Consider the following 18,678-nt stretch of genomic DNA (forward strand, 5'->3'; position numbering starts at 1 on the left):
TAGTACAGTGCTCTGCACACGGTAAGCGCTCAGTAAATACAATTGAATGAGTGAAATACCGTTGTTGTTGTTATTATTATTTTTATTAACAACCAGGGCGGACGGGGGCTGGCAGGATCTTCCGGCCACCCCCCCACCTTCGATTAAAGAGACCGGCGGTCCCGGGCAAGGGGAAAGCGGGGACCCCCCCCCCCACCCCCGAGGCCCCGGGTCGGGGGGGGGGCGGCATCGCCGTCTCCAACTCCTCGACCCGTAGCCGTCTGCGGCGTTTCCGCGACGCCCCGTGCTCCTCGGCGTCCCGCGTCGGGTCGCGGCCCGCCGGGACGCTCAGGCCGATGGCGACGACCACCGTGACGGCGTCTGCCGAGCGCTTGCTACGTGCGGGGCGCCGTTCTGAGCGCTGGGGGAGATGCAGGGTCATCGGGCTGGCCCCCGTGAGGCTCCCGGTCTTGGTCCCCATTTTCCAGATGAGGGAACGGAGGCCCGGAGAGGCCCCCCGGCGGGGTCAGCCGGAGGGTCCGGGGATCGGTCGGCTTCTGCCCCGTGGGCTCGGCACCGGCCCGGACGCCCCCGATCCCTTCGTTCGGTCCTACTCACCGGACGCTTGCCGGGGGCGAGGCACCGTACCGAGCGCTTGGGCGAGTGCGGTGTAACGACAGACGGACGAGCCCACGGGCTAGAGGGCGGGACGGACGTTTACCTATGTATAAAGGAATGATTAAATAAATTGCAGATCTATGCATAGGTACCGTGGGGGCGGGAGGGAAGGTAAATGAAGGAGCAGGCGAAGAGGAGGGGGGGGCTTAGTCGGGGAAGGCCTCTTGGAGGAGGCGGGCCACGCTGCCCCGGGACCAGCGTGGACGCCCCCCCCCCCCTCGGGACCTGGGGAAGCAGCGTGGTCCAATAATGATGATAACGTGGGTATTCGTTAAGCGCTCGCTACGTGCAGGGCGCCGGTCTAAGCGCTGGGGGAGATACGGGGGAATCTCTGTCCGTCGCCGTCGTCCCCGTCCGTCCGTCTCCCCCGATTAGACCGTGAGCCCGTCGGAGGGCGGGGACCGTCTCTGCCTGTTGCCGACTCGTTCGCTCCAGGCGCTTAGCACGGTGCTCTGCGCGTAGTGAGCGCTCGACGAATACTGTTGAATGAGTGAATGAAGAAGGGTCGTCCCACGTGGGGCTCGCAGTTTGACAGATGAGGTCACCGAGGCGCGGAGAAGCGAAGCGACCTGCCCCCACTCACGCGGCTGACTGGTGGGTAGAGTCAGCAGGACCTGGGTTCTAATCCCGGGCCCGCCGCGTGACCGTGGGCGGGTCACTTGGCCTCTCTGGGCCTCGGTGACCTCGTCTGTAAAACGGAGATTAAGACCGCGAGCCCCATGGGGGACGGGGACCGTGTCCAACCTGAGTAGCGGGTGTGTATTTATCCCGGCACGTAGCACGGTGCCTGACCCAGAGTGAGCGTAGAGAAGCGTGGCTCAGTGGCAAGAGCCCGGGCTTGGGAGTCAGAGGTCGTGGGTTCGAATCCCCGCTCTGCCGCCCGTCAGCTGTGTGACCGTGGGCGAGTCACTTCGCTTCTCTGGGCCTCGGTTCCCCCATCTGGAAAATGGGGATTAACCGCGAGCCTCACGTGGGACGACCCGATGACCCTGGATCTACCCCCAGTGCTTAGAACGGTGCTCCGCACGTGGTAAGCGCTTCACGAATACCGACATTATTAACGAACGCCACAGCGATGATGATGTCGAGCGGCCCGGACTCCCCCGGACCAGTTTGGAGACTCCCAGTACGGGCCACGGCTCCCCCGGGACGAGCCCAGACTCTCCCAGCGCAGGCCGGGCTCCGTCAGGAGTAGGCCGAGCTCCCCCGAGACCAGCCCGCACACCCCAGCTCAGGCCGGACTCCCCCGGGACCAGCCCGGATGCCCGTATTGCAGGCCAGACTCCCGTGACGTAGGCTGGACGCCCCCCCCCCGCCCCGGATCAGTCGGTCGTATTTATTGAGCGCTCACTGTCTACAGAGCACTGTACCGAACACTTGGGAGAAGACAGTAGAACAATCTAACAGACACATTCCCCAGTCTACGGGGGGGACAGGCAGCCCGGACTCTCCCGGGACCAGGTCGGACAACCCTCGGGCCCAGCCCGGACTCTCATAGGAGCGGGCGGGACGCTCCCAGCACCAGTCCACGCTTGCCTGGCGCAGGCCAGACTTGCCCGGGACTAGCCTAGACTCCCTTCGGGACCAGCCCAGACTTTTCATTCATTCATTCATTCAGTAGTATTTATTGAGCGCTTACTATGAGCAGAGCACTGTACTAAGCGCTTGGAATGGACAATTCGGCAACGGATAGAGACCGTCCCTGCCCCTTGACGGGCTTACAGTCTAATCGGGGGAGAGGGATGGACAAAAACAGTAGCTCTAGCACAGGTCAGCCTTGCCCGGGACTAGCCTAGACTCCCTTCAGGACCAGTCCACACTTGCTTAGCACAGCCCAGACTATCCCGGGACTAGCCTAGACTCCCTTCGGGACCAGGCCGGACTTTCCTAGCACAGGCCAGACTTGCCCGGGACTAGCCTAGACTCCCTTCGGGACCAGGCCAGACTTTCCCGGGACCAGTCCAGACTTGCCCGGCGCAGGCCAGACTTGCCCGGGACTAGCCTAGACTCCCTTCGGGACCAGGCCAGACTTCCCTGGCGCAGCCCAGACTTGCCCGGGACTGACGTAGACTCCCTTCGGGACCAGGCCAGACTCATCCGTTCATTCGTTCAATAGTATTTATTGAGCGCTTACTACGTGCGGAGCACCGCTCCACGGTGCAGGCCGGATTCTCCCCACGCCGAGGTCAGACTCCACCCGGGACCGGTCCGGACTTTCCTCGTGCGGGCCGGACCTGCCCGGGACTAGCCTGGACTCCCGTAGTACCAGCCCGGCGTCCCCCAGGACCGGCTCAGACTTCCCTAGTGCAGGCCGGAGTCGCCCAGGAACGATAGTGATTTTGGTACTAAGCTCTTCCCGTGCACAAGACACTGTACCGAGCGCTTGGGTGGAGACAGGCGGGTCTGTAATCCCACTTGGGGCTCACGATCACAATCCCCATTTTGCCGGTGAGGGAACTGAGGCCCGGAGAGGTGAAGTGACTTGTCCGAGGTCACGCGGCGGTCGTGCCGGCTCCGGTGGTGGGCGGGATTAGAACCCATGGCCTCCTGACCCCCAGGCCCAGGCTTCGTCCATTACGCCCGGCCGCTTCTCTAAGCCCGGACTCCCCCCCCCCCCCCCGCCGCGGGACGGGCCGGACTCCCCCGGGACTAGCCCAGACTTCCCTATTCATTCGTTCAGTCGTATTTATTCAGCGTTTACTGTGTGCAGAGCACTGTACTAAGCGCCTGGGAAAGTACAATACAGCAGTAAAGAGAGGTAATCCCTAGCCACGGCGAGCTCACAGTCTAGACCGGGGAGACAGACGTCACTACAAGTAAAGAGACGATATAAATAGATAAAATTACGGATAAATACAGAAGTGCCGTGGGGCAGGGAGAGGGGGGAAGGGCGAAGGGAGGGAGTCGTGGCGACGCGCGGAAGGGAGGAGGAGCAGAGGGAAGGCGGGGCGTAGTCTGGGGAGGCCTCTTGGAGGAGGTGGGCTTTCAGTAAGGCTTTGAAGGGAGGGAGGTCGTTCCAGGCCAGAGGTGGGAGGCCCAGACTTGCTCAGTATTCATTCAGTTGTATTTATTGAGCGCTTACCGTGTGCAGGGCACTCTACTGAGCGCTTGGAAAGTCCAATTCAGCAATAGAGACATTCCCTGCTCACAACGGGCTCACAGGCCAGAAGTGGGGGGGGGGGGGGGGGACAGACATCAAAAGAAGTAAACAGGCATCAATATAAGTAAGTAGAATTTTAGATAGATACACATGGAAACAAGTAAACAAGGATTAATAAGTAGAATTATAGACACGTATAAATATATGCACAGGCGTGGTGGGGCGGAGCAAAGGGAGCGGGCCGAGGCGATGGGAAGGGGAGGAGGAGCCGAGGAGAAGGGGGGCTCGGTCTGGGAAGGCCTCTTGGAGGAGGTGAGCTTTCCGCAGGGCTCGGAAGGGGGGAAGAGAGCGAGTTCGGCGGACGTGAGGAGGGAGGGCGTTCCGGGCCGGCGGCGGGACGGGGGAGAGCGAGGCCCCGGGAGGAGGTGAGCGGCACCGGAGGAGCGGAGGCTGTGGGCTGGGATGGAGGAGAGAAGGGAGGGGAGGTAGGAGGGGGCGAGGGGATGGACGGCCTCGAAGCCAAGAGTGAGGAGTTTTCGCTTGATCCGGAGGTGGATGGGCAACCGCCGGAGGTTTCTGAGGTTGGGGTGCGAGGGGGCGTGACGTGTCCCGGACGTTTCCGTGGAAAGGAGATCCGGGCGGCAGAGGGGAGTGGAGACCGAGGCGGGGAGAGGCGGGAGGTCAGAAAGGAGGCCGATGCGGTCGTCGGGTCGAGATAGGCGCGTGATCGCGCTACTGATCCGGACTCCCGTAGCACGTCCGGACGCCCCGCGGGGCAGGCCGGACTCTCCCCGGCCCAGGACGGAACGGTGCTCGGCACGGGGGGAGTGCCTGACGAATACCGCCGTCGTCATCATAGTGCGGGCCCCCGGGGCCAGCCCGGACTCTCCCAGGATCAGTCCAGACCCCCCCCTACCCGGCACGAGCCCACCCACACGCCCGGGACCAGACCGGGCTCCCCCAGGACCGGCCCAGACGTCCCTAGCGCGGGGCTAGCCTGGACTCCCGTAGCACTGGCTAGCCTCCCCTCGGGACCGGGCCGGACTTCCCCCGGGACTGGGCTAGACTCCCACGGTGCGGGCCGCCCTCTTCCCGGGACCGACGCGGACCAGTCCGGACTCCCCTCGGGACCCACTCAGGCTCCCGGGGCACGGGCCGGACTGTCCGGGGACCGGCCCGGTCTCACCCGGGAGTAGTCCGGGCTCCCCCCGGGACCAGCTGAGACGCCCCTAGTGCGGGCCGGGGTCCCCCCGCCGGGACCAGGCCGGACTCCCCCGGGACCAGCCCGGACTTCCCCGTTTCAGGCCGGACTCCCCCGGGATTGGCCCAGACTTCCCTAACGCGGGCCAGACTCTCCCGGAACTTGCTTGGATTCATTCATTCATTCAACAGTATTTATTGAGCGCTTCCCGTGCGCAGAGCACCGGACTAAGCGCTCGGAACGGACGGATCGGTAACGGATAGAGACGGTCCCCGCCCTCCGACGGGCTCACGGTCCGATCGGGGGAGACGGACGGACGGGGACGATGGCGATGAATAGAATCGAGGGGATGGACGCCTCATTGAAACCACAGCAAAGGGATAGAATCGAGGCGATGTACGTCTCGTTAACAAAATAAATAGGGTGATGAAGACATATACGGTCGAGCGGACGAGTGCGGTGCAGAGGGGAGGGGAAGGGAGAGGGGGAGGAGCGGAGGGAAAGGTGGGGAAAGAGGGCTTAGCTGAGGGGAGAGGAAGGGGAGGGGAGAGGGGGAGCAGAGGGCAAAGGGGGAGCTCGGTCCGGGAAGGCCTCTCGGCGGAGGAGGTGAGCTCTGAGTAGGCTTTCGAAGAGGGGAAGAGGATGGGTCCGGCGGAGGCGAGGAGGGAGGGCGTCCCGGGACCGCCGGAGGACGCGGCCCGGGGGTCGGCGGCGGGACGGGCGAGACCGGGGGCCGGCGAGGGGGCGGGCGGCGGAGGAGCGGAGCGGGCGGGGTGGGCGGGGGAGAGAGAGGAGGGAGGAGAGGTGGGAAGGGGCCGGGGGACGGACGGCCTCGAAGCCCGGAGTGAGGAGTTTTTGTTTCGTGCCACAGCGCGGGCCAGACTCCCCCCGGGACCGGCCCGGGCTTTCCCAGGACCAGGCCGGCCTCCTCCCGGGACCAACCCAGACTTCCCTAGAGCAGGCCAGGTTCGCCCAGGACAAGCTTGGACTCCCCCAGGGACCGGCCCGGACCTCCCTAGTGCCGGCCGGATTCGCCCGGGACTGGCCCGGACCCCCACATCCGAGGCCGGGCTCCCCCGGGACCAGCCCGGGCCCCGCCGAGGACCGGCCTGGACCCTCGGTGCAGCCCGGCCTCCCCCCGGACCGGCGTAGACTCCCCCGGGGTTGACCGGAAGGGGTGGAGATGGCAGCGAGCTCGTCTCCTACGGCGGCCGTGCTGAGCCTCGCTGTCACACGCACGGCGACCGGCTCCTCCGTAGGTCGTACTTACCGAGCGCTTACCGTGTGCAGAGCACCGCGATAAGCTCAGCGGAAAGAGCCCGGGCTTGGGAGTCAGGGGTCGTGGGTTCGAATCCCGGCTCGCCCACCTGTCAGCTGTGTGACTGTGGGCGAGTCACTTCACTTCTTCTGGGCCTCGGTTACCTCAACTGTAAAATGGGGATGAAGACTGCGAGCCCTGCGTGGGGCAACCCGATTCCCCTGTGTCCCCCTAGCGCTTAGAACGGTGCTGTGCACATAGTAAGCGCTTAACAAATACCAACGTTATTATTTTAAGCGTTTGGGAGGGGACAGTAGAACAATAGAACAGGCACGTTCCCTGTCCTGAAGGAGCTTACGGTCTAGAGGGGGAGACAGGACATGAACATAAATCATTACAGTTACGGACATAAGTGCTGTGAGTCCGGGAGGGGGGCGGTTCCGCCCTTGGTCCCTTCCAGCCCGTTCATTCGTTCGTCGGTTCGTTCAGTTGTATTTATTGAGCGCTCACTGTGCGCAGAGCACTGTACTAAGCGCTCGGAACGGACGATCGGGAAACAGATAGAGACCATCCCTGCCCAACGACGGGCTCACGGTCTCATCGGGGGAGACGGACGGACAAAAGCGAGACGACTTGCTCACGATAGATAGAATCGAGGGGATGGACACCTCAGTAACAAAATAAATAGGGGAATAAAAATAGGTACAAATGAGCAGCACTGTTCCAAGCGCTGGGGTAGATAGGAGATAATCAGGCTGTCCCACGCGGGGCTCTCCGCCTTAATCCCCATTTTACAGAGGAGGTCACTGAGGCCCAGAGAAGTGAAGTGGCCTGCCCCAGCTCACCCAGCAGACGAGTGGGCGGAGTCCGGATTAGAGGCCGTGACCTCCCGGCCCAGGCTCTATCCACTACGTCGTGCTGCTTCTCGAGCAGACGCGTTGCCTACTTGGGGTCTAGAGCAGGGAGTCCGACGGTAAGATCGATTTCGAACTTCGACCGAGAGCTGCGGGGCTGAAGGAGGACTGAGAAGAGGGTGGAAATCCTAAGGGCAAGGGCCACGCGGAAAGGAGAGGGAGCAGGGGAAACGAGGGCTTAGCGAGGGACGATCGTATTCCACTGATGGGACTGAGAATTTGGCCGCGTACCCCTTCCTCGGGCAGCGCGGCCCGGGGCCTGGGCCAGAGGGAGGACGGGCGAGACGGAGGAGGTCGGTCGGCGTCAGAGGAGCGGAGTGTGCGGGACGGAGGAGGAGAGCAGCCGGGGGAGGGAGGAGGCGGCGACCCGACGGACGGCCCGAGAGCCGATGGCGAGGAGTTTCCGTGGGATGCCGGGGTGGACGGGTAACCCGCTGGGGGAGCGGGCAGACGTGGGCGGAAAAGCGAGCCGGGCAGAAGAGCGCAGTAGGGACTGGAGTAGGGACGGAGACCGGAGGCAGGGAGGCCGTGAGAAGGATGATGCTGGAGTCGAGGGGAGATCAGCGCTCGGGTTAACGGAGCGGCGGCTCGGATGAAGAGGAGAGGGCGCGTTTTCAACCGTTTTCAGCCACTCGGATAAGATGCGGAGGGTTGGGGTTGGAGGCACCGGTGGACGGGGGGTGGATTTTGAGAGGAGGCTGGAGATCTGTCAGCCGACTGTGGGCAAGTCACTTTACTTCTCTGTGCCTCGGTTCCCTCATGTGTAAAATGGGGATGAAGACTTCGAGCCTCATGTGGGACAACCCGATGACCCCCGTGTCTACCCCAGCGCTTAGAACAGCGCTCTGCACATAGTAAGCGCTTGACAAATACCAAAATTATCGTTATCATTATCTGTCGAGATATCTCATGATTTGGGGACGTCGAATATGCAGATCGAATGAGAGAGATGCGTCCGGGATAATGCCAGGATCGCGGGCTGGAGCGACCGGGAGATGGGGAGTGTCGTCTACGGCGTCGGGAAAGTCGGCGAGAGGGCCGAGTGCGGGTGGCAGGAGGAGGGGTTCCGTTTCGGACACGTGAAGTCGGAGGTGTCGGTGGGACAGGTGGAGGTGTCCTGAAGACGGGAGGAAACGCGAGACTTCAGAGGAGCAGAGAAGTCGGGGTCGGAGAGGGAGATCTGGGAATCATCCGTGGAAAGATGGGAGTTGAAGGCGTGGGAGCAGATGAGTTCTCCAAGGGAGTGGGTGTAGATGTATGTATGTATGTGTATATATATATATTATTTATTACCCTATTTATTTTGTTAATATCAGGTGGGTTTTTCTCCTTGATTCTATTTATCTTGATGATGTTGGCTTGTTTTTGTTTTGTTCTCTTTGGCTTTGCTGTCTCCCGTGGCTCAGTGGCAAGAGCCCGGGTTTGGGAGTCCGAGGTCATGGGTTCGAATCCCGGCTCTGCCACTTGTCAGCAGTGTGACTGTGGGCGAGTCACTTCCCTTCTCTGGGCCTCAGTTCCTTCATCTGGAAAATGGGGATGAAGACCGTGAGCCTCACGTGGGACAACCCGATTACCCTGTATCCCCCCCAGCGCTTAGAGTAGTGCTCTGCACATAGTAAGCGCGCTTAACAAATACCAACGTTATTAGCAAAGTAGCGTGGTTTAGTGGAAAGAGCCCGGGCTTGGGAGTCCGGGGTCATGGGTTCGAATCCCGGCTCTGCCACTTGTCAGCCGTGTGCCTGTGGGCGAGTCACTTCACTTCTCCGGGCCTCAGTTCCCTCATCTGGAAAATGGGGATGAAGACCGTGAGCCTCACGTGGGACAACCCGATTACCCTGTATCCCCCCCCAGCGCTTAGAATAGTGCTCTGCACATAGTAAGCGCTTAACAAATACCAACATTATTATTATTAGGCTGTGAGCCCGTCTTTGGGCGGGGATGGTCTCTATCTGTTGCCGAATTGTCCGTTCCAAGCGCTTAGTACGGTGCCCTGCACATAGTAAGCGCTCAATAAATACCATTGAATGAATGAATGAATGAGAATAGAGGGGACTCAGAACTGAGCCTTGAGGGACCCCCCCCCCCACAGTTTGAGGTGGGGCGGGGACAGAAGGAGCAGCCGGAGGGATAAGAGGAGACCCGAGAAGCTGAGGTTGAAGCCTGTTTCCAGGAGAAGGGCCTGGTCCGCCGGGTCGAAGGCAGCCGGGAGGTCGGGGAAGGTCACGATGGAGCCGAGGCTCTCGGATTTGGCAAGAAGGAGGTCGCCGGTGACCTCAGGGCAGTTTCCATGTAACGGAAGGGGCAGAAGCCGGCTCGCAAGGGTCAAGAAGGAAGTCGGGGGAGAAGACGTGGAGGCAGAGGGGGTAGACGACTCGCTCAAGGAGTTCGAAGAAAGGAGGGCGGGGCCGTAAGTGGAGGGAGCCGTGGGGTCGAGGGAGGATTTATTCATTCATTCAGTCAGTCAGTCGTATTTATTGAGCGCTTACTGTGCAGACCACCGTCCTAAGCGCTTGGGACGGACAATCCGGCAACAGATCGAGACCATCCCCGCCCGTCGACGGGCTCACAGTCTAGTCGGGGGAGACAGACGGACAAAAACGAGACGACTTTAACAGGATGAGTAGTCAAGGGGACGGACACCTCAGTAACAAGATAAATAGGGTCATAAAAATATATTTGTTTAGAGTAGGGGAGACGGGAGCCTGTTCGAAAGCAGCGGGGAAGAAGCGGTTGGAAAGCAAAGAGCTGAAGATGGCGGCCGGGGACGGGACGAGAGGAGGGGGCAAGCACTTTGATAAGCAGCGTGCCTCAGTGGAAAGAGCCCGGGGTTGGGAGTCAGAGGTCGTGGGTTCTAATCCCGACTCCGCCGCTTGCCAGCTCTGCGACCTCGGGCAAGTCACGTCACTTCTCTGGGCCTCAGTGACCTCATCTGTCAAATGGGGATTAAAACCGTGAGCCCCACGTGGGACAACCTGATCACCTTGTGTCTCCCCCAGTGCTTAGAACAGTGCTTTGCACAGAATAAGCGCTTAACAGATACCACCATTTATTTTTTATTTATAAGGTGCAGAGGGTTGGAGTTGGAGGCAAAGGTGGAGGGGGTGGGTTTTGAGAGGAGGCTGGAGATCTGTTGAGATATTTCATAATAATAACGATGGTATTTGTTAAGCCCTTAGCGTGCAAGCACTGTTCTAAGCCCCGAGATAGATACAGGGTTTTCAGGTCTTTTCACGTGGGCCTCACAGTCCTAATCCCCATTTTACAGATGAGGTCACCGAGGCCCGGATAAGCGAAGTGACTTAATAGTAATGTTGGTATTTGTTAAGCGCTTACTATGTGCCGAGCACTGTTGTAAGCGCTGGGGTAGATACAGGGTGGTCAGGCTGTCCCATGTGGGGTTCACACTTTTAATCCCCATTTTACAGATGAAGTAACTGAGGCACCGAGAAGTGAAGTGACTTGCTCAGAGTCACACAGCTGATGGGTGGCGGAGTCAGGATTAGAACCCACGACCTCTGACTCCCAAGCCCGGGCTCTTCCTGCTAAGCCACGCCGCTTCTCCGGGAAACACGGGAAGAGTCGAAGACGGGGTAGGGGGAGGGAGGGATTTAGGGTGACCAGGCCTAAGGCCTGCGGTTTTTCCCGTGAAATGATTAGGCGGGATCACTGGGATGAAAACGGTGGGGCGGGGTCTTGGGGCTGGAGGAGGGCATTCAACATGTGAAATAACCGGCGAGGGCATTCATTCATTCAGTAGTATTTATTGAGCGCTTACTGTGTGCAGAGCACTGTACTAAGCGCTTGGAATGAACAAATCGGTACCAGATAGAGACAGTCCCTGCCCTCTGACGGGCTCGCGGTCTAATCGGGGGAGACAGACAAGAACAATGGCAATAAATAGAATCGAGGGGAAGAACATCTCATTAAGACGATAGCAAATAAATAGAATCAAGGTGATGTACATCTCATTAACAAAATAAATAGGGTAATGCAAATATATACAGTCGAGCGGACGAGTACGGTGCCGAGGGGAGGGGGAGGGAGAGGGGGAGGAGCGGAGGGAAAGGGGGGGAAGGGGGCTTAGCTGAGGCGAGAGGAAGGGGGGGGTAGAGGAGGAGCAGAGGGAAAAGGGGGAGCCCAGTCCGGGAAGGCCTCTCGGAGGAGGTGAGCTCTAAGTAGGGTTTCGAAGAGGGGAAGAGAATGAGTTTGGCGGAGGTGAAGAGGGAGGGCGTTCCGGGACCGCGGGAGGACGTGGCCCCGGGGGTCGACGACGGGATAGGCGTGAATGAGGGACGGTGAGGAGGTGGGCGGCGGAGGAGCGGAGCGTGCGGGGTGGGCGGGAGAAAGAGAACAGTAGAAAGGGCAAAGGGCCCGGGAGTCAGAGAGGATGAAGAAACAATGTCGTCCGGTAGACGACAGGGCAGAGTTAAAGCAGGCGAGGATGAAGTTGCGGTGGACAAGGTCAGCCCGATTTCCACCAGCCTCGCGAGCCCTCGAGCGGAGACTGCAGACGCGGAGGCGATCCAGGGCCGCCGGGAGAGGTTGCCTGTGGGGTTCGGCTCAGCGGCGGGGCGTTCTGCGGGCTCTGCCTGCCGTGCCCGGTCCTCGAGCCCCCGTCTTGCCGGCCTTCGCCAACGGGAAACACCGAGCGAGGGTTTTCATTCATTCATTCATTCAATGGTATTTATTGAGCGCTTACTATGTGCAGAGCACTGTACTGAGCGCTTGGGATGAACAAGTCGGCAACAGATAGAGACGGTCCCTGCCGTCTGACGGGCTTACGGTCTAATCGGGGGAGACGGACGGACGAGAACGATGGGAATAAACAGCGTCGAGGGGAAGAACGTCTCGTAAAAACCGATGGCGACTAAATAGAATCGAGGCGATGTACAATTCATTAACAAAATAAATAGGGTAACGAAAATGTATACAGTCGAGCGGACGGGTACGGTGCTGTGGGGATGGGAAGGGAGAGGGGGAGGAGCGGAGGGAAAAGGGGAAAGTGAGGCTTTAGCTGCGGAGAGGTAAAGGGGGGATGGCAGAGGGAGTAGAGGGGGAGGAGGAGCTCAGTCTGGGAACGCCTCTTGGAGGAGGTGATTTTTAAGTAGGGTTTTGGTATCCGCGAGCCAAGCGGACGCGGCCCCGGCCCCTGCGGGGCGTTGGTTCTTTCCTTCGTTCGTATTTATTTGAGCCCTTACTCTGTGCAAAGCACTGCTCCGAGCGCGGCCGGGCCGGGGACGGGGAGAGCGTGGCCTGGGAGCGGATTGAGCCGACGGTTCCGGGCAGAGAAACACTGTGGCCTGGCGGAGGGAGCAGATAACAGTCAATTAAGCCATCGTTTTTACTGAGCACGTACTATTTGCAGAGCACTGTACTACGCGCTTGGGAGGCTACAATTACCAATCTTACAGGATGAGCCGGGCTCTGTTAGCTCTCCGAGAGGGAGCAGCGACCTTCCCATTTAGAGAAGCAGCGTGGCCTAGTGGAAGGAACTTGGGCTGGGAGTCAGAAGCGGCACGCCTCAGTGGAAAGAACCCGGGCTTGGGAGTCAGAGGTCATGGGTTCGAATCCCGGCTCTGCCACCTGTCAGTTGTGTGACTGTGGGCGAGTCACTTCACTTCTCTGGGCCTCAGTTCCCTCATCTGGAAAATGGGGATGAAGACTGTGAGCCGGGATTAATAATAATAATAATAATAATAATGATGTTGGTATTTGTTAAGCGCTTACTATGTGCAGAGCACTGTTCTAAGCGCTGGGGTAGATACAGGGGAATCAGGTTGTCCCACATGAGACTCACAGTCTTCATCCGCATTTTACAGATGAGGTAACCGAGGCACAGAGAAGTTAAGTGACTGGCCCAAAGTCACACAGCTGGCAAGCAGCAGAGTCAGGATTCGAACCCCTGACCTCTGACTCCCAAGCCCGGGCTCTTTCCGCTGAGCCTCGAGAAATATTCCAGTCAATCAATCAGTCATACTTAGAGAGCACTTACTGTGGGCAGAGCACTGTACTAATCTCTTGGTAGAGTACAATTATCATTCATTCATTTAATTGTATTTACTGAGCGCCTACTGTGTGCAGAGCACTGTACTAAGCGCTTGGAATGTACAATCCGGCAACAGATAGAGACGATCCCTGCCCAGCGACGGGCTCAGGGTCTAAAAGGGGGAGGCAGACGACAAAAGAAAACAAGTAGCATTTGTTAAGCGCTTGCTATGCGTGAAGCACTGTTCTAAGCGCTGCGGGGGGCTACAGGGTGATCAGATTGTCTCACGTGGGGCTCACGGCCTCAATTATTACTATCGTTATCACCGGATAAGGCGGACACGATAACCGTCCAACTGACTGGCCAAGTCACTTCCCGGCTCTGTGCCTCGGTCCCCTCATCTCTAAAATGAGGATCGAGACCGTGCGCCCCGTGTGGGACGGCGACCGTGTCCGACCCAATTTACTCCTGTCTACCCCAGTGCTTACAGTAATAATGTTGGTATTTGTTGAGCGCTTACTATGTGCAGAGCACTCTTCTAAGCGCTGGGGGAGATACGGGGTCATCAGGTCGTCCCACGTGAGGCTCCCAGTCTTCATCCCCATTTTCCAGCTGAGGGAACTGAGGCCCAGAGAAGTGAAGTGACTCGCCCACGGTCCCCCGGCTGACGAGCGGTAGAGCTGGGATTCGAACTCATGAGCCCCGACTCCTAAGCCCGGCCCCTTTCCACTGAGCCACGCTGCTTCCCTTGTATCCCCCAGCGCTTAGCACAGCGCTTCGCCCATAGTAAGCGCTTAACCCACACCAGCCTTTTTAAATCCTGGTTCTCCCCTCACCTCTCTGGCCGGTCATTCTCGGTCTCGGTCATTCTCGGGGTCGTCAGGTGGTCCCACGGGAGGCTCCCAGTTAATCCCCATTGTACAGATGAGGTAACCGAGGCCCAGAGAAGCGAAGTGACTCGCCCACAGTCACACAGCTGACAGGCGGCAGAGCCGGGAGTCGAACCCACGACCTCTGACTCCGAAGCCCGGGCTCCCTCCACTGAGCCGCGCCGCTTCCCCACTCGTGACCCTTCCGACCCCCGGGCCCGGGCTCCGTGCGCTACGCCGTCAGGATGGACACAATCCAGGTCTCACCCGGGGCTCACAGTCTTAATCCCCTTCTCGCAGATGAGGGAACCGAGGCCCAGAGAAGTTGAGGGACTTGCCCAAGGTCGCCCAGCGGACGAGTGGCGGAGCCAGGGGTAGAACCCGGGACCTCCTGAGCTCCGGGCAGAGGCTGTGTCCACCAGAGTCGGGGGGGGGGGGGGGGGGCAGCGCTGTGCGAGCCGTTGCGGGGAGCAGAATTGAGGCTCATTTCCCCGACTCCTACCGGGAGCCACCGGCGGCACGAGAAACCCGGGGTCTGGGGGGTCTCCGGGGCGGGGGACGGGGGTCTCCCCTGAGCCGGGGGGGAGGCCGAGCCGGCGATAAGCGCGTCCGGCGCTCACCACGTGCCTTCGGAGCCGCAGGGAGGCCGAAGCCGAGCGGCCCGTGTGTCCACGCGTGTGCGGGCGTGCGCCGTGCGGCCGGGATTGTGTCGTCCCGCCTCAGCCTCTCCCCTCCGTCGGTCCGTGCCGTTTCTCGAGCACTTAGCGGGTGCGGAGCACCGCGCCAAGCGCTTGGCCGTGCCGGCGGGCCTGGTGGGATTGCGTCGGCGCCTCTGTGTGTGTGAGCGTGTGTGCGCGAGCGCGCGTGTCCGTCCGTCCGTCCGTCCGTCATCCCTCCCCCCGGGCGCCCGTGTTCTGGGCCCCGACGAGCGTCCGCCCCGGTGCCGCCCTGCCAGGGGAGAAGCCGTTCCGCTGCGACGAGTGCGGGATGCGGTTCATCCAGAAATACCACATGGAGCGGCACAAGAGGACGCACAGCGGCGAGAAGCCCTACCAGTGTGAATACTGCCTGCAGGTGGGACCGGGCCCGCCGGGGGCGCGGGGGGCCGGGCGGGCGGGCGGGGGGCCGGCGAGCGGCGGGGTGGGGGGACGACCGTGGCCGCGGGGGGCCGGGTCACTGCGTAGGCAGGCCCGACTCAGGACCCCGTGCTCCCTTTAGCGTCCTAGTAACGCCACCTCCTTCTCTCTCTCCCTTCTTCCCTCTCTCCCTCCCTTTCTCCCTCTCCTTCCCTCTTCCTTTCTCCTTCCCTCTCTCCTCCCTCTCTCTCCCTGTGTCCCTCTCTTCCTCTCCCTCTGTCTCCCTCTCTCCCTCTTGCTCCCTGTCGCCCCGTCTCCCTCTCTGTCTCCATCTCCCTCTCTCCCCATCTCCCCGTCTCCCTCCATCCTTCCCTCTCCCTCTCTCTCCATCTCCCCCCCCTTCCTGTCTTCCTCTCCCTCTCTCCCTCTTGCTCCGTCGCCCCGTCTCCCTCTCTGTCTCCATCTCCCTTCCCCTCACGCGCCCCGTCTCCCTCTCTCTCCATCTCCATCTGCCTCTCCTCCCCTTCCTGTCTTCCTCTCCGTCACTCCCCTCATGCTCCCTGTCTCCCTCTCTGTTTGTCTCCATCTCCCTGTCTCCTTCTACCCCTCTCTCCCTGTCTCCCTCTCTCTCCATCTCCCTCTCCCCCTTTCCCGTCTCCCTCTTCCCTCTCTCCCTCTCGCTCCGTCTCCCTCGGTCTGTCTCCGTCTCCCTCTCTCCATCTCCCCGTCTCCCTCTCCCTCTCTCTCCGTCTCCCTCCCCCCCACGCTCCCTGTCTCCCTGTCTCCTTCCGTCTCCCTCTCCCCCCTCTCTGTCTCCGTCTCCCTCTCCCCCCTTCCCGTCTCCCTCTTCCCTCTCGCTCCGTCTCCCTCTTCCCTCTCTCCCTGTCGCTCCGTCTCCCTCGGTCTGTCTCCGCCTCCCTTTCTCCATCTCCCTCTCTCTCCCTCTCCCTCTCTCTCCGTCTCCCTCTCCCCCCTTCCCGTCTCCCTCTTCCCTCTCTCCCTCTCGCTCCGTCTCCCTCGGTCTGTCTCCGTCTCCCTCTCTCCATCTCCCCGTCTCCCTCTCCCTCTCTCTCCGTCTCCCTCCCCCCCACGCTCCCTGTCTCCCTGTCTCCTTCCGTCTCCCTCTCCCCCCCTCTGTCTCCGTCTCCCTCCCCCCCTTCCCGTCTCCCTCTCCCTCTCTCCCTCTCGCCCCGTCTCCCTCGGTCCGTCTCCGTCTCCCTTTCTCCCTCTCTCCGTATCTCCCTCTGTCTCCCTCTCCCCGCCCTCCGTCTCCATCTCCTTCTCCCCCCTCCTTCCTGTTGCCCTCTCCCTCTCTCGTTCCCCGGCTCCCTCTCCCTGTCTCCCTATCTCTCCCCCCGCCCGTCTCCATCCCCTCCCCCCCGCCCCGTTCCCGTGTCCCTCTCCCCTCCCCGCCCCCCGCCTCCCTCTCTCTCCCCGCGTCCCCGCCTCTCTCCCCGGCCCCATCTCTCCGGGTCTCCGCCGGTCCGCTCCGCCCCCGCCTCCGGCGCCCGTCCCCGCAGTACTTCTCCCGGACGGACCGGGTGTTGAAACACAAGCGCATGTGCCACGAGAGCCGGGAGCGGAAGGCCTCGCGGGCCGGCTCCAAGCCGGGCCTCCCGGGCCCCGAGGACGGGGGCGGGGGCGGCGGCTTCTCCCCGCCGGGCCCGGCCCGGGACGGCTCGCTGCCCAAGAAGAAGCGGCAGAAGTCGGAGAAGAAGGGCCCGGGCGGGGGCCGGGACGGGGCCGGGGGCGGGGACAGGGGCGACTCGAGGAAAGACAAGGGCGACTACCTGCCCCTCTACTCGCCGGGCGCCAAGGTGAAGGACGAGTACATGGTGGCCGAGTACGCGGTGGCCATGCCCCTGCCCGCGGCCGGGCCCGGCGGCTCCCACCTGGACGCGGCGGGCGCGGCGGGCGTCCCCCCGCCCAAGCTGGTCCTCAAGAAGGTCAACGCCGGGGCCAGGCGGGGCCCGAAGCCCGGCCAGGAGCCCCGGGCGGCGGCCTCCCCGCTGGCGGCCTTCGAGGACGACAAGGCCGCCAAGTTCGCCTTCGACCTGGTGGACAAGCAGGCCCTGCTGGACGCCGACGGGGCCGGCGAGCTGGACCCGGTGGCCGTGGCCGCGGCCACCCTGCAGGAGGGGCCCAGCAAGCCGGCGGCCCACAGCAGCCCCAACTACGGCGACGCCATGCAGTTCCTGAAGAAGAAGCGCTACCTGCAGGCCAGCGGCCACGGCCGCGAGTACGCGCTCAGCCTGGGGGCCATGGCCGCCCAGCCCTCGGCCACCCAGGCGGCCGTGGCCAGCGTCATCAACGAGGGGGCGGCCGCCGGCCCGCTGGAGGCGCAGGGCCTGGGCCCGGACCTCAAGGGCCCCCACGAGAAGAGCATCCTCCCGGACGAGGTCCTGCAGACGCTGCTGGACCACTATTCCCACAAGGCCAACGGGCAGCACGACATGGCCGCCTTCGGCGTGGCCGACGCCGAGGTGACCCCCGGCCTGTCCATCGACGCCGGGGCCGCGGGGGCGCCGGGCGGGGAGGCCCCGGACGTGGGCCCGCCGCCCCCGCCCGCCCCGCCGGGGCCCCCGGGCCCCCCGGGCCCCCCGCCCCCGCCGGCGGAGGGCGCCCCGGGGCCTTCCTCGGACAAGGCCAGCATGCTGCAGGAGTACTCCAAGTTCCTGCAGCAGGCGCTGGACCGGACCAGCCAGAACGACGCCTACCTGAGCGGCCCCGGCCTCGGCTTCGTGGCCGAGGGCCCGGCCCTGGCCGGCCAGCCGGCCTTCGCCGCCCTGGACAAGCAGGTGTACGCGGCCCTGCCCCTCAACAGCTTCCGGGCCGGGCTGGGCTCCCCGCTGCGGGCGGCCCCCGACAAGGCGCACTTCGGGCTCCTGGTGGGCGAGGCCCAGCACGGCTTCCCCTTCGCGGGGGACGAGGCCAGCCACGCCCCGCCCGCACCCCCGGCGCCCTCCGCCCCCGCCTCGGCCGCCGCCCACGTCTTCCTGGACCAGGTGACCGCCGCCCAGAAGAAGGCGGAGATGCCGCCCGGCCACCAGGTCTACCCGCTGGGCGGTGCCTTCGACCAGCCCTTCCGGGCCCAGTACCACGGCGCCCGGCCGGGCCTCGGCCCCCAGTTCGGCGCCGCCAACGGGCAGGCCGCCCTGCGGGGGGCGGGGCCCGGCGCCGCCTTCCCCGAGTTCCCGCTGGTGGGCGTCGGCGACGGCCGGCCCGGCCTGGCCGCCTCCCCGGACCCTCCCGCCGGCCAGACTTTCGGCTAGGCCCGCCCGGGGGGGCAAGCGCTCTGGCACTTTAGGACGCGGCGGGCGGCCCCGGGCGGGAGCGCGGGCCCCCCCCCCGGGGCCGCGCCCGCGGCGGGGCCCGGTGGGGGGGGGGGGGGCGGCCCGGGCCGAGGCCGCGGCGCGGCCGGCCCGTCCCCCCGGGCGGCGGGCTCCGCTCCTCCCCGGCCCGCGTGAGAGCCCGGCCCCGCCGCCCGCCCCGAGCCGAGAGCCCCGCCGACGGCCCGGCGCCCCGCGCCGCCCTCGACCTCCCCCCGGCCTCGCCCGGGGGGGGGAGCGCCCGCCCCCCGCCCGGCCGCCGCCCCCTCCGGACGGGGAGCCCGCCCG

At 63.0% G+C, this 18,678-nt stretch overlaps 1 protein-coding gene across 1 annotated transcript in view; it reads left to right on the forward strand.

The window, feature by feature from the left end:
- ZNF148 (zinc finger protein 148) overlaps positions 1-18,394 on the forward strand; it is a 69,408-nt gene extending 51,014 nt beyond the window's left edge. The window contains exons 6-7 of the mRNA XM_029072657.2: positions 14,941-15,059; positions 16,582-18,394. Of these exons, the coding sequence (XP_028928490.1) occupies positions 14,941-15,059; positions 16,582-18,333 (1,871 nt within the window). The 3' untranslated portion in view covers positions 18,334-18,394. The remainder of the gene's footprint in view (positions 1-14,940; positions 15,060-16,581) is intronic.
- The last annotated feature ends 284 nt before the right edge of the window (positions 18,395-18,678 follow it).

Source organism: Ornithorhynchus anatinus, chromosome 1 (assembly GCF_004115215.2).
Source record: "Ornithorhynchus anatinus isolate Pmale09 chromosome 1, mOrnAna1.pri.v4, whole genome shotgun sequence".
NCBI classification, from domain to species: Eukaryota; Metazoa; Chordata; class Mammalia; order Monotremata; family Ornithorhynchidae; genus Ornithorhynchus; species Ornithorhynchus anatinus.